This window comes from Triturus cristatus, chromosome 7, assembly GCF_964204655.1.
Source record: "Triturus cristatus chromosome 7, aTriCri1.1, whole genome shotgun sequence".
Taxonomy (NCBI): Eukaryota; Metazoa; Chordata; class Amphibia; order Caudata; family Salamandridae; genus Triturus; species Triturus cristatus.
In genome coordinates this window covers 1,611,057,916-1,611,073,777 of record NC_140590.1, presented here as the reverse complement: position 1 = coordinate 1,611,073,777, position 15,862 = coordinate 1,611,057,916, and the positions used below count along the sequence as shown (strand labels likewise).

At 53.8% G+C, this 15,862-nt stretch overlaps 1 protein-coding gene across 2 annotated transcripts in view; it reads right to left on the bottom strand.

The window, feature by feature from the left end:
* NOL4L (nucleolar protein 4 like) overlaps window positions 1-11,972 on the bottom strand; it is a 463,439-nt gene extending 451,467 nt beyond the window's left edge. The window contains exon 1 of one of the 2 annotated variants that reach the window (XM_085619487.1): window positions 11,380-11,972. In XM_085619487.1, coding sequence (XP_085475613.1) covers window positions 11,380-11,688 — 309 coding nt within the window. In that variant the 5' untranslated portion in view covers window positions 11,689-11,972. The remainder of the gene's footprint in view (window positions 1-11,379) is intronic. The other variant, XM_085619488.1, reaches the window with a different exon arrangement.
* Window positions 11,973-15,862: the final 3,890 nt, after the last annotated feature.

Here is a 15,862-nt window from a genome sequence, read left to right as displayed (position 1 = left end):
AGCCTAAAGCAAATAAAGCCAGCAAACAGAAAACCCAGAAAATATGAGTTACAAACCAAAAAGCCAATGGTAAGCAACGAGCGGAATGCATTCCTACGTCAGCTTACTGAATGTCCCCAAGATGTCTTTAGCAAACCAGACAGATGTGACCTAACAAGCATTTGCAATGCAATAGGTCTCGCATTTGCAAGAGTTTATGCTATTGGCAATGTAAATGACAATGCCTTTTATTTATGTTTTTTTTTAAAACACATAAATAACAGGCATTGATATTTACAATGCCAATAGTTTAAACTCTCGTATTACACTGCAAATGCTTGTAAAAGCGCCTCAAGTCACGCTTTCACATTAATGGCGGATGCGGCCCCTTCTTTAGACGCGGCTCATCTAAAGAAAGGTGCGTGGCCGCCATAAAAGTGAAACCGCAGTATGGGGCGCTTTTACGAAAAAAAGGCAATTGTTTGTTAAGTTGACAAACAAATGTATTTTTTTGGTAAAAGCGCCCCATGCTGCGCTTTCACTTTTATGGTGGCCACGCCCCTTTCTTAAGATATGGCTTGTCTAAAGAAAGGTGCACAGCCGGTCATTAAAGTGAAAGCGCGGTATGAGGTGCTTTTACAAAACAAACAAAAGCATTTGTTTGTGAAGTTGGCCCAATAAAAATGTAAAAGCGGGCGCCGTGCTGAAACCGTAGTTCGGCGCAAGGAGTCAAAGCGGGCACCCTTGCAGGAAAGCACTTCATGCCTGCAACAGGGGAAAATCATGAAATAAAATAGTGCTCACAGACTGTAGATAAAACAGACTGTGTAACAAAACACGTAAAAAGTCCAGTCCTTTTGGGAGGTTATAAATGCAGACAAGGCGGTACTAAGGAGGGACTACTAAGCCTATTCATGAATCAAAAGCAACCATTTAGCAACGACAGTAACAGGAGACAATTGAAAAGATGGATGGAAAAATGGTGGAGCTTCAAGTCCATACCTGAATACGAAATGCCTCTCAGAGCAGCGCATGTGCTGCTCAGGTTCAACCTAAAAATGGATCCTTTCCTGTCAGGCTTGCTCAAACAAAAGCATCTCTTTCCTCCATTCTACATTTTAATAGACATTCAACAAAGCATCCACACTTCTTTTTCGAGGTTGAAACATAGCCCTGGCATTTGGATTTCAATGGGCTGTGTGGCAATTCAACGCCTGGGTTACACTGCATAAACTGGAACCCCAAAAGACACATATTAACAGAGGATACCTTTCAGCAAAGTTAGTAAGCCAGTTTGTAAAGATTACTTCCTAGAGAGACAATACCTAACTTATAGCTCTGCTCGCAACATAACTTAACCTATTGCTGTTATCAGCAGAACCTGAAGGGATCATGAGGCTACACAGCTGTTGGCGCAGATAGATGTCAGGCACTCCATAACTGAGCCGCATTTAAAACTCTTAAGCAGTCACTGCCAATAAATGAAAATAACGTGAGAAACGGTATCTCTGGACTTTCTTCTCAGGCGGTGCCCATCACAAACTACCTTTTGTGAACTGTTTCACTGCGTTTCCGGTCTTTGCATTTCCTTTAACTAATCAATACTGTCTGGCACTTTAGTATATGTACTCGTTTCAAATAAACCCCTTCCAGAAGGCATTCAGTTGTGAAATAAATGCTTGGAACTGGAGCGTGGTATTCCGCTGATAATGGCTTATGAGATGTCACTGGCGCTGCCCCCTTCTCTCGGGTTTAAACACCAACCTGCACTCTGTTCTCAGGGTCAGCAGCTCACAAGCTCAGTCACTCTCTCTCCTTAACCCAAAGGGCAACGATGTCCCTACATCATCCTTCTTTTATAGGACTGTCTCTCCATTTCCCCTTCAAGGTGAAGTGTTAGCTTTCTATGTCGTTCCTGGTAGTGGGGCAGGACGACCTGCCATTTCTTTAGGACCAGCCTATTGCAATGCACTTTGTGGCTTACCAAGAACATGGGCTTAGAGTCATTACTTACCATTGGTTGGCTTTCCTTGTCAATTTCATTTGCCTGCTAATTTTTGTGCCCCAGCTTGTCAGTCTTGTGGTTGTTCTTCCCAAGGAGCATTGCCTCTGTACAATTTCTTTTATCTACTGGCATTGCTGCTTTCCCTGCTTGATTTTCAAGGACTACTTTTTTTATTTTATGTGAAGCACACCATTAGAGTTTGTGTGTTTTTGACCCGTCTACCTCATGTACATGTATGTCTCTTCCTCAGCATTCTGCGTTGCTCTGTTGCTCAACTGCTTCTACCTATCACCTCCCTCTTGCAATTGCCCGTGTGCTTCTCCCCATTGCTTTCTCCAGCAGCGCCGTAAGTGTTGCTTGCTGCGAACCCCTGTATTGCTTTTGCTCCTTCCAACCCTATTACTTTTGCTTCCCCTCTAGCCCTCCCCTGTTGCTTTGCCATTCCCCCACACTCTCCGTTTTGCATCTGCTTTGCCCGCCTGCTTAGGATAAACCTGCTCTTGCAGGTTTTCTTTTTTTTTAGATACTGATCCAGCTTGGATCAGTAGTGAAAAAAAAGTGCCTCAATCATTTTGTAATCTTTCAGGCAACAAAGTTTCTCATTGGTACCATTTAGAATCATATAATTTGAGGTTAAATAACCTTATGAACAAATCATCTTTTTCAAATAAGACAGAAACCACCTTAATCAAAGTGATAAGAGTTTATCAACTGGAGTTAGTTACACATAGTAGAACTCAGTGCAATGTGTCCCCAGTGCCAAAGACACAACATACATAGTTATTTGTTACATTAGCCCATGCTCATTTGTATTACCCTTGTAACTGTGTATGTTGTGGCTTTCACACTAGGTCACATTGCATTGAATTGTACTATGTTTTTATGTTTAACTAACTCCAGCTGATAAAAAATTCTTAGGACTTTGATTAAGGGGGTTTATGTAATATTTGAAAAAGATGATTTGTTCATAAGGTTATTTAGCCTCGAATTATATGATTCTAAGCTTTACCAATGAGCAGCGTGGTTGCCTAAAAGATTCTGCCCTACCCTGGTTTCCATGGGTTTAAGGGTTGCTCTAGTAGCCTGCTAAGATCCGCCATTTTGTAGGCATGGGCAAGCATGGTGCACACACCTAGAAAATGATGTGGGCGGTTGCGTCAAATGCTCACTACACCACTGGATTTAAGCTAGCCTGGCTGATCAAGGGTGATGCCCTGAAACCGGTTCCAGGATGCTTGTTTCCGGTCCAGGGAGGACCTGGCTTGGCAGTTCGGGCTGGACTGTTCCCACAAGGAACATGGTCAAGACTGATATGCATATGGCTGGGTTCAAACTGGGATGGTGTGATGAGCAAAAGAATGATGGATATAACCCAGATCCTTGTGACTGGGGGTGAATATTTGCATTGTACAGCATTCCGTCCATCAATTGTTTCTTTTGCATATGTCGCCCTAAGTGGGAAGGGTATGCCCAGACGTGGGTCCCGTGCTCACTACACCACTGGATTCAAGCTAGCCTGGCTGATGAAGGGTGATGCCCTGAAACCGGTCCCAGGATGCTTGTTTCCGGTCCAGGGAGGACCTGGCTTGACAGTTCGGGCTGGACTGTTCTCACAAGGAACAGGGTCAAGACTGATCTGCAAATGGCTGGGTTCAAACTGGGGTGGTGTGGTGAGCAAAAGAATGATAGATTTAACCCAGATCCTGTGGCTGGGGGTGAATGTTTGCATTGTCCAGCATTCCGTCCAGCAATTCTTTCTTTTGCATATGTCGCCCTAAGTGGGAAGGGTATGCCCAGACGTGGGTCCCGTGCTCACTACACCACTGGATTCAAGCTAGCCTGGCCGATGAAGGGTGATGCCCTGAAACCGGTCCCAGGATGCTTGTTTCCGGTCCAGGGAGGACCTGGCTTGGCAGTTCGGGCTGGACTGTTCTCACAAGGAACAGGGTCAAGACTGATTTGCATATGGCTGGGTTCAAACTGGGGTGGTGTGGTGAGCAAAAGAATGATGGATATAACCCAGATCCTTGTGACTGGGGGGTGAATATTTGCATTGTACAGCATTCCGTCCATCAATTGTTTCTTTTGCATATGTCGCCCTAAGTGGGAAGGGTATGCCCAGACGTGGGTCCCGTGCTCACTACACCACTGGATTCAAGCTAGCCTGGCTGATGAAGGGTGATGCCCTGAAACCGGTCCCAGGATGCTTGTTTCCGGTCCAGGGAGGACCTGGCTTGACAGTTCGGGCTGGACTGTTCCCACAAGGAACAGGGTCAAGACTGATTTGCATATGGCTGGGTTGAAACTGGGGTGGTGTGGTGAGCAAAAGAATGATGGATTTAACCCAGATCCTTGTGACTGGGGGTGAATGTTTGCATTGTCCAGCATTCCGCCCATCAATTGTTTCTTTTGCATATGTCACCTGTAGGAGAGTAGGATCTGCTTCTTATAGTTACCCCCACTTTTTGCTGATGTTTCACTGTTTTCGACTTAGTGTGGCTGGGATCCTGCTATCCAGGACCCCAGCCTAGCTGCTTTCTCCTTTAAATTGATTGCATGTACTTTAAGTACACTCCAAATTGGATACTGGGGTACCCTTATAAGTCCCTAGTATATGGTATACTATATACCCAGGGCATAGGTACCCCAGAGGCCTCTCAGGGGCTGCAGCATGTATCATGCTACCCCTGGGAGACCATTCAAAATGACACAACAGGTCTGCTACAGCAGCCTGTGTAAGGTGGTGCATGCACCCCTTACTTAGATTTAGGTTCACTATATCTACTCCATATCACTGCACATATAAACCTATCAGTCACCCCTATGGCAGGCCTTATCAATCCTGAAGGCAGGGTGCTGGGTTGTATGTGAGAGGGTGCACCTGCATGAGCAGAGCCCCTCTGCAGCCTTCGGAACCTCTATTCCCGGGGTTGTTTGTGATGCAGCCAACCATATACTCTTAAGTGCACTATAACCTCGCGGTAAATGCTAACTTTAAAAGGGCTGTATGGAAACATGTCGTGTTTGGTATCAAACACCTTGGAATCATACCTCCACACCAGTAACTAGTGTGGGAGGTATGATTCCACCCTGCTAGAGGGAGAAATATGACAACACCGGTACACCCGGTACCAGCTTCACAGAACCCTGGCATCACAAAATGGATGCTGCCAGCCACAGACATGAGTCTGCCCTCCTACTGCTGGACAAGACTCCGGCAGGGGAGGCTGGACAATAGGTTTCCTGTCACAGGGAGGTGTGACCACCTCCCAGACAGGCTTTAGTGTATTGGGGCTGGGTGGGTGCACTCCAAGAGTGCTTTGATGTCTGCACTGTGGGCACATTTGGTGTCCCTGTGCATAGTCCAGCTCAAACCGGTTGCAGGAGCCATTTGCTCCTGCTCTGGCGCGAAACTGGACAAAGAACATGGGTGTAGCCACCCCTCTGTCCTGAACCTCCCATAGGTGTGTCCCCAGAGTTTGTCCCACGCCTTCCTTGGGTATAAAGTAGGAATCCCTGACTACAGGACTTTGGATTTACCTGGACGAAACTCTGCTACAGAAACCAAGTGCTTCAACTATCTACATTATGCTGGATGACTAAAGAATCTCCCTTGGAGTAAAGGAGTTACTCCCCTGCAAGGCAGGCACCTTAAACGCATCTGACCAGTTTGCATCTACGCAGCTCCTGAAGGACTCTGAAGATTTTTGCAACACAGGAGGTGGGTTCCCGTGGTGTCTGAGGTTGATCCGTGCTCTCAGCAATTCTGAGAACAGCATCCCTCGTGGGGACCGTGCAACCCGAACCCCTGGGCACCGTGTACATTTGCAGCAACATATGCTTTTCGGCGATCCCTGAGGCTGTGCTTTGGGCTACTTGTAGTCCAGACCCCGAGCAGTATTTCCACTGGAGATTTACGGCCTACACTCCACGAGTGTTCTGTGGGCTGGTATTTTGTGATTCAGCTCGAGGTCCCTTTGCGATCCCTGGCCCGTCGACCTGTGGGTCCCTGAGAAGGGAACTTTGACTTTTAGTGGGCTTTCCTGGTTGCTCCAGATGTGCCCAGACTCTCCATCGCTTGGGGAGTGCCCAGGACCTTGCTGGTCCCCACCAAAGCATCTTTTCTATGACTGTGTGGGTTGCAGTTGCCAAGGCTTGTTGGTCTCCAATCCGGACACTGACCCCCCAGCACTTGACATCTTTCATGGGACAGCTCACCTGCGGACTTTGGTCATCGTCGACATCTCCTGGTCCCCATGGCTGCAGAGTCAAGCTTCACTTCTTCTCACCTGAAACACCCGACATCGGTGGGCATTCGTCTTTCATGCCCCTGGTCACTGTGAATTGACCCAGACTCTGTCCCCTCTGTTTTAAGGCTCTTCTCAGCTCTGATCCAGGCTTGGATCACGCCGGACACTTTTCATCTTCCCGGCAGCAGCACTTTTTCGCATCACGCCATTGAAATCAACAAGCGTTTCCGACACCACTTGACCCTTATGCACCCGGCTCTCCTAGGATAGGTAACAGGAGTACCTCGGGCTTAGAACCTTCTATGTTCCAAAGGGTTTGCTTGAAGTCCTCTCCTAAGTGTCCTTAAACTTTAAAATTCCAACCGCGACTTTCCAATAGAGTTGTACGGAGCTCGCGCCTGTGTTCTCACACTGCACGCCTCCTCCGTGGGTCCCCTGTGTCACTACCTTGGGTGGTTCCTTGGGGTCCCAGCAATTCTACATACTCTAGGCACTGTGTCTAGTCAAGTTGCGGTTGTTATACCACTTTCTTAGTATATGGTTTGGTCTCCCCCTGGAGCCCATTTTGTATTGTGCTATTTACTGTTGTTCTAGTGCTTTAATATTGTGTACCTTGTTCTCTAATCTCATAAAGAGGTTAGTAGAGAGTGTTTAGTAATAAATACATATATTTTATATATACCATGTGTGGTTCTCCTTTCATTTGGTCATTCAGGAGGTTATAATCTGGTAAACCAAGCTGCTTTACATTCCTAAGAGACTTAGCCTGAAGGCTGCTCTCCATAGCTACTACTAGGATAGCTTTCAATAAAGGTTGTCTTTAACCTAATCATCAATAAGGGTTGTTTGGACTGGTGCAAGGTGCCCACTATAACTGGTGGACAGCATATACCAGGCCAACTTCTCACATTGCCCTAAGTGGGAAGGGTATGCCCATACGTGGGTCCCGTGCTCACTACACCATTGGATTCAAGCTAGCCTGGGTGATGAAGGGTGATGCCCTGAAACCGGTCCCAGGATGCTTGTTTACGGTCCAGGGAGGACCTGGCTGAGCAGTTCGGGCTGGACTGTTCCCACAAGGAACAGGGTCAAGACTGATTTGCATATGGCTGGGTTCAAACTGGGGTGGTGTGGTGAGCAAAAGAATGATGGATTTAACCCAGATCCTTGTGACTGGGGGTGAATGTTTGCGTTGTCCAGCATTCCGTCCATCAATTGTTTCTTTTGCATGCGGCGGTTGTATCAAATACTTTTTCTTTTTTTACCTTACCCAAGCGGCACAGAATCGCAGATGTACTGTCAGGCTAAAAACCATTGGCAAAGCCAAGCCGAGCAGTCAGAAAGGCAAGAACTATTGGCTTTGCCAATGCTTGTTTTTTTTTTTTTTTTTTTAAAGGGTGGTGACCTGCCTTTCATCTCCCTTGAGATCAAGTCAAGATTTAACGATTAACCCTCCACTCCTTAAACTCCCTTGCCTGTCATTCCACTCCAACTCCCCACTTGACGTGCCACCCTCGAACTGTTGTGGAGCACCCCAAACACAAAAACAGGCCCCTAAATGTGTCATCCTTGCCGTCTGCCTACCCGTGGCAGAACCTACACGCTGACACTGACGCACCAGTGCGCCGCACAGTGTGAGTGCAGTATCGATCGCCACGTCACAACTGTGCCCACAGAGAACTGCCTTTCTGGGATAGGAGGCGCTGGGCTGCTCAAAAAGGCCGCACTTCATCCCTTAAAAGACGGTCCCTGCCCACCTGCTGGAAAGGTGCCGTGTAACACATCCAAGGGGATCCACCGCCGCGTCTAATACAATAACCAGGGGCAGTGTCTGCTGTACATGGCGGGCTTTGTCACCATCACTAGTTCACGATGTGCAACGTTGAGTGGAAACTTCCCTTTTCTAGAAGGTGGTTAACAATGGTGTTTCTTAACGTCCCGTCAACATACCGTTAGGAGACACCATTGTTAGGCACTCCAGGAAGAACTGTCTCTGGAGAATGATCTGTAGGCTAGGAAGGGTAAGAAAGATGTCTGTAGGCGGTGATCTGCTTCTTGGGAAGGGTCTGCCTTAGGGGAACGGCTTGTCCACGGGCAAGTTCTGTCTCTGAACAGTCTGCCCCTGGAGAAGGCTGTGCTATGGAGAAGTGATAACCCTTCGACGGGTGTGGCCTTATAGAGGAGTCTGTCCCTTGGGAGGTGTCTGCCTCTTGGGATGGCCTGTCTCTCGGTAAAGGTCTCTGCTGAAAGGCCTGTCTTTGACGTGCAGGGCCCATCTTTTGGGGTGGCTGGTAAGCATCGCCTGGAGGCTCTTTCACTGTGACTTGGCTGTAGTGCCTAGAGGCTTATTCACTATATGTGACTGGTAAGCAGCCATTATTGTTTTTCAATAATTCATGCTGTATGGCTGGTCACCAGCACTTAGAAGCTTGTTAAGTAGGATTACTGAGCACTGTGGAAAAGCACATCCTGTGTGAATGATAGGCAGCGCCTAGAAATGCATTCATTAGGACAATTCAGCAGTGGCTAATAGTTTCTTCCGTGTGGCTGGCAAGCAGCCCCCAGTAGCTCACTCACTATGGTTGTCAGCAGTCCCTAAAATCACACTCGCTATTGCTGGTCAAGAGGACAGAGGTAGGTCTCTCAGTACAACTAGTCAGATGCGACTAAAAATTGATTCGCCATGACTGATGAGCAGCGCCTAGAAGTTCATTCTGAATGGATGTTCAGTATAGCGCTAACGTTCATTCCGAGTGATGGAGGAGGCCGGGTTATAGCAATGAATTCGCTATGTCTGCCCAGCATGGCATTAGTGTTCTTTCAGTAGACCTTATCAGTCTGTACTGAACGTTCATTCGGCATCACTGGTCAGCAGCGCCTGGAAGCCTACTGCTCGGCAGCGCGCCTGGAAGCTGTCAGCACGGCCCCGAAGCTTCTACAGCTCTTGACAGCACCGGCTTTGCACCGTGGCCCCCGCCTGGGGGTTGGGGGCTGGGCATAATGGAGATCTTTGGCCCCACCTGGCATTGTGCTGCGAGTCTGACTATATGAATACAGCGCGGGGGCACAGCGAAATAGTGATGGCCCGATCAGTTCCATAAAAACACACGGGAGCACCTACGACACGTGACAAGAAAATAACCTGCTGCCGCCAGTCGCCTTTATTGATGCGAACAGCACCAGCATTGGGCACAGCAGAGACAGCCCGCTCGCCTGCCCCTGTGCTGCCTGTCTGGACGGGCAGGGGTCGGACATGAGCACTAGGAGGCTTGCTGTGAGAGCAAGTGGGCGGGGGGCTGGCATATGGGCACGCTGAAGTGCGGGGCTGGCGAAAGGGGTAGAGGGGTTTGAAGGATCAATGTGGTTGTCGGGGCGGGTGGGGCAGGAGCGAAGGGCTGTCAGGAAGGGGTAAGTGCGAGGGGCCGTGAGAGGCCAAGACTACATTGTTTGATGGGTCAGACATACAGCATCATGTGTGGGCATATGTGCAGGTGGCATGGGCTCTCTGCGGGATCACACAGAATAGTGTGTGAAGTCAGAGGGTCGTGGGGCAGCGCGTGGACCGGAGAGGACCGGAGCCGCAGGTGCACACGGTCACTGAGTGAACAGATAGGGGACATGAGGGGGCGGGGGTCCAGTGGACGCGCAGAGCTGGGCGCACTCAGGGAGGCGACGAGCACCGGGTATCTGCATGGGCACAATGGCTCTGGGTATTTTGCGCCAGGAGAGCTGTGGGGCGGGTGTGTGTTGTGTGGCGCGGAGATAGAGGGTAGGAGCATCACCAAGGTCCGTGGAGGGAACGCGGCCTGAGGAGGAGGAGGGAGAGGTGAGAGTAGGGAAGAGTGAGACGTAGGGTGGGTGCCACAGGGGCGTGGGGTACTTGTCGGGACCGAGGCTAAGAGAGCGTTGCTGTGAACAATGGCCACGGGATTCAGAGAGGGGCTGATGTTGCACGGGAGGACAAAGGTGCTAGGTGTGGGCAAGGGTCCGGGTCGTTATTGGACAGTGTTGTGAGGTAGAGGTGGGCAGCGGACAGACGAGCAAGAAGGACAGACCTGGGCAGGCAGCGTGGCACTGAGATTAACTGAGGTGTGGGACAGAGGTAGACAGGCAGTGGCACAAAGATGAACAGAGATGCGAGAGCAGATTGGTTGTGGTGCGGGTGTCAGACGTTAACAGAAGTGTGGGACAGAGATTGGAAGTGGCGTCGGGTCAGAGATGGTCAGAGGCGTGGGACACATACAGACAGAGGTGTGGGAGAGATGGGCAGAGGCGTCGGGAAGAGACAGACAGGTGGTGGGGGGGGGGGGGAGAAATTGAAAGTGACGTCGGGTCAGGGAAGGACAGAGCCGTGGACAGAGGAGGAGGCGTGGGGCAGTAGTGTGGGAGAGGGAATGGCACTGTAGTGGGGTTGAGAGATGGACAGATGTGAAACAGATACTGACGTGTGTGGGCCGCGACAGGTGTGGGAGAGATTGGCAGTGGACTGGGGTTAGAGATGAGTAGATGCGTTGAACAGAGATAGACAGGGCGTGGGACAGATTACAGGCATAGAGGCGGGTGGAGTGGTAGGCCAGACATATACAAGGGTGCAGGAGGAAGGGACGGAAATGGGCACTGGCACGGAGAAACAGGGCCCATGAACAGGATGCAATGATATAAGGCGGAGAGGGACAGAGTTCTTTGCGCTTAGGCGGGCAGCAGAGTGGGGCAGAGATTCCAAGAGCGGCAGGAGAGGGATGCAGTGTAGGGAAAGGTTTCGGCAAGAGATGGGGGGAGGGTGGGGCATAGCGGTATAGGGTATCGATGGGCAGGGCTGGGGCAGAGATGGACATATGGACCAATCTGGGGTAGAGGTGCAGAAGGGTGTCGGGCAGAGCAGGGCACTTCTGTTAGGCTGAGAAGGACAGACAGAGAGGTAGGGTAATGGGACAGCCAGGGCTGGGCGGCGATGGCCAAGGCTGGGTCAGACGTGGGCCGGGGATTGAACCAAATAGGCATAGGTGGGCAGAGACGGCCATGGTTGGGCAGACGTGGACAGTGGCAGTAGTGGCCCGGCGCTCTGCCCCCCGCGGCCGCAGACACTGGACGGATGGACACAGACACGGACACACGCACCACGGACACTGACGGGCAGGCACTAACCGTTCCCCCTTTGACGGGCACATAGACGGCCTGGGCTGCCTGCGGCTTCTGCTGCTCCCCGCCGCTCCTCCCCAGCCGGAAGCCCTTGGACCGGACCCAGAACTGGAACTTGCCTCTGTCGGCGGAGCCCGGGCCCGGCTCGGGCCGCCGCAGCACCTCGGCGATCCGCTCGTACTTGCTCCGGGTCACCGTCTTGGTCTTGGCCGAGTCCCCGTAGGTCCGAAGGCACCAGTCCCGGAAGCGCCGGCCGAGCTCCGTGTCCCCGGGAGCCCGGGACTCCCAGCCCCGCAGCAGGGTGGGTCTGGACATCCCTTGGCGGCGAGGAGTGCGGGGAGGGTCCGAGGACCCGGGACAAAGGGGGCGAAGAGCCGGGCACCGGGGCGGGCAGGGCACGGAGTCTGGTACCTGGGCGCCGGGACTGGAGCCTGGCACCGGGACAGGCACCGACAGAGCCCAGGACACGCAGCGCCTGGCAGCCCTGAGGAGACGCCGAGCCCGTCCGATGGAGGCTGCTGTGCCGCCTGTCCCGCCCGGGCGCTGCTTGCCTGCTCTGGCTGTCACTTGTCCTGCTGCTCCTGTCCCGCTCCCGTGCCTCTCCCCTGCCTCTCCCTCTCCCCCCGGCCCCCTCTCCTCCTCCTCCTCCGCTCCCCGCCCGCTGTCAGGCTCCTTCTCTGCGTCTCCTCGGCGGGATCCACCTGTTACCAGTGCAAATCCGCCCCCTCCCTCCCCCTGGTACACCCCTGCTCGGCCCGAGGGCGAAGGGGGCGGGCTACACCTCAACCCACCCGGGGCAAGATGCGGCTGCGGCCAACACTTCATCCCACCCGGGACAGGAGGAGGCTGCACTTCATCTCACCCGGGACAGGAGGAGGCTGCACTTCATCTCACCCGGGACAGGAGGAGGCTGCACCTCATCCCACCGCGAGGCCGGGACAGGAGGAGGCTGCCCTTGACCTCACGCGGGTTAGAGCTGAAGGAGGCTACATTTCACCTTACCCGGGACAGGAGGAGGCTACACACCGTCCCATCGCGAGTCCGGGACAGGAGGCTTCACCCCACCCTCCGTCACAGGTGAAGGCTTCGCTTTGTCTCACCCGGGACAGGAGGAGGCTACTATACCCCATCCCACCATGAGCCAGGAACAGGGGGAGGCTGCACCCACCCTTTGTGACAGGAGGAGCTGCACTTGATGCCACCCGGATTAGGAGGAGGCTGTACTCCATTCCACCCAGGACATGAGAAAGCAACACTTCATCTCTCTGAGACAAAAGGGGGCTACACCTCATCCAGCAGCGAGTCTGGGACAGGAGGAGGCTACACCTCATCCAACAGCGAGCCTGGGACAGGAGGAGGCTACACCCCATCCAACAGCGAGCCTGGGACAGGAGGAGGTTACACCTCATCCAACAGCGAGCCTGGGACAGGAGGAGGCTACACCTCATCCAACAGCGAGCCTGGGACAGGAGGAGGTTACACCTCATCCAACAGTGAGCCTCGGACAGGAGGAGGCAACACCTCATCCAACAGCGAGCCTGGGACAGGAGGAGGCTACACCTCATTCACCAGCGAGCCTCTGACAGGAGGAGGCTACACCCCATCCAACAGCGAGTCTGGGACAGGAGGAGGCTACACCTCATCCAACAGCGAGCCCGGGACAGGAGAAAGCTACACTTCATCTCACTGAGACAGGAGGAGGCTTCACCTCATCCAACAGCAAGCCTGGGACAGGAGGAGGCTACACCTCATCCAACAGCGAGCCTGGGACAGGAGGATATACCCCATCAAACAGCGAGTCTGGGACAGGACGAGGCTACACCCCATCCAACAGCGAGCCTGGGAGAGGAGGAGGCTACACCTCATCCAACAGCGAGCCTGGGACAGTAGGAGGCAACACCTCATCCAACAGCAAGCCTGGGACAGGAGGAGGCTACACCTCATCCAACAGCGATCCTGGGACAGTAGGTGGAGGCTTCACCTCATCCAACAGCAAGCCTGGCACAGTAGGAGGAGGCTTCACCTCATCCAACAGCAAGCCCGTGACAGGAGCAAGCTACCCTTCATCTCACTGAGACAGGAAGAGGCTTCACCTCATCCAACAGCGAGTCTGGGACAGGACGAGGCTACAAGACATCCCACCGCCAGTCTGGGACAGGAGGACGCTTCACCCCACCCGCCGTGAGAGGAGGAGGCTGCACTCTACCTCACCCAGGTTAGAAGGAGGCTTCATCCCACCGAGGGCATAAAAAGGAGGATAGAACACGACACACTTCAATCCACCCGGGACAAGAGGAGGCTGCGCCTCAGCACACCATGAAAGGAGGAGGCTGCACCCCACCCTCCGTGACAGGCGGAGGTGGCACTTCTCACCAGAGTCAGAACTGAAGGAGGCCACACCGCACTGAACCCTGGACAGGAGCACGCGGCTACGCTCATACCACATTCCACCTGCAGCCCACGAGAGGAGGCGGAGGCCACTCTTCATCCCACTCAGGACACAGTGAGTCACAGCACACATCTCACCCCAGCGGGAGAACAGGGCAGCAGGAGCCTTCGCCTGGCATCCCACCACCACAGGAGGAGGCTACAGTCTATCCCACCCGGGACAGGAGGAGGCTACAGTCCATCCCACCCGGGACAGGAGGGGGCTACAGTCAATCCCACCCACCCGGGACAGGAGGAGGCTACAGTCCATCCCACCCACCCGGGACAGGAGGAAACTACAGTCCATCCCACCCACCCGGGACAGGAGGAGGCTACAGTTGGCTACAGTCCATCCCACCCACCAAGGCAGGAGGAGGCCACAGTCCATCTCACCCACCCAGGACAGGAGGCTACAGTACATCCCACCCACCCTGGACAGGAGGAGGCTACAGTCCATCCCACCCACCCGGGACAAGAGGAGGCTACAGTCCATCCCATCCACCCGGGACAGGAGGAGGCTACAGTCCATCCCACCCATCCGGGACAGGAGGAGGCTACAGTCCATCCCACCCACCTGGGACAGGAGGAGGCTACAGTCCATCCCAACCACCAAGGCAGGAGGAGGCCACAGTCCATCTCACCCACCCAGGACAGGAGGCTACAGTTCATCCCACCCACCCTGGACAGGAGGAGGCTACAGTCCATCCCACCCACCCGGGACAGGAGGAGGCCACAGTCCATCTCACCCACCCGGGACAGGAGGCTACAGTCCATACCATCCACCCGGGACAGGAGGAGGCTACAGTCCATCCTATCCACCCAGGACAGGAGGAGGCTACAGTCCATCCCACCCACCCTGGACAGAAGGAGGCTACAGTCCATCCCACTCACCAAGGCAGGAGGAGGCCACAGTCCATCTCACCCACCCAGGACAGGAGGCTACAGTCCATCCCACCCACCCAGGAGGAGGATACAGTCCATACCACCCACCCTGGACAGGAGGAGGCTACAGTCCATCCCACCCACCTGGGACAGGAGGAGGCCACAGTCCATCCCACCCACCCGGGACAGGAGGAGGCTACAGTCCACCCCACCCACCAAGACAGGAGGAGGCTACAGTCCATCCCACCCACCCAGAACAGGAGGAGGCCATAGTCCATCCCACCCACGCGGGACAGGAGTCACCCCTGCCGGAGTTCTGGACAGCAGGAGCCTCCGCCTGGCATCCTACCGGGACAGGAGGAGGCTACAGTCCATCCCACCCACCCGGAACAGGAGGAGGCCACAGTCCATCTCAACCATCCGGGACAGGAGGCTACAGTCCATCCCACGCACCCGGGACAGGAGGAGGCTACAGTCCATCCCACCCACCCAGGACAGGAGGAGGCTACAGTCCATCCCACCCACCAAGGCAGGAGGAGGCCACAGTCCATCCCACCCACCCGGGACATGAGTCACCCCTGCCAGAGTTCTGGACAGCAGGAGACTCCGCCTGGCATCCTACCGGGACAGGAGGAGGCTACAGTCCATCCCTCCCACCCGGGACAGGAGGAGGCTACAGTCCATCCCACCCACCTGGGACAGGAGGAGTCTACAGTCCATCCCACCCACCAAGGCTGGAGGAGGCCACAGTCCATCTCACCCACCGAGGACAGGAGGCTACAGTCCATCCCACCCACCCTGGACAGGAGGAGGCTACAGTCCATCCCACCCACCCCGGACAGGAGGCTACAGTCCGTCCCACCAACCCGGGACAGGAGGAGGCTACAGTCCATCCCACCCACCTGGGACAGGAGGAGGCTACAGTCCACCCCACCCACCCGGGACAGGAGGAGGCCACAGTCCATCCCACCCATCCGGGACAGGAGGCTACAGTCCATCCAACCCACCCGGGACAGGAGAAGGCTACAGTCTATCCCACCCACCGAGGACAGTAGGAGGCTACAGTCCACCCCACCCACCCGGGACAGGAGGAGGCTACAGTCCATCCCACCCACCAAGGCAGGAGGAGGTCACAATCCATCTCACCCACCCAGGACAGGAGGCTACAGTCCATCCCACC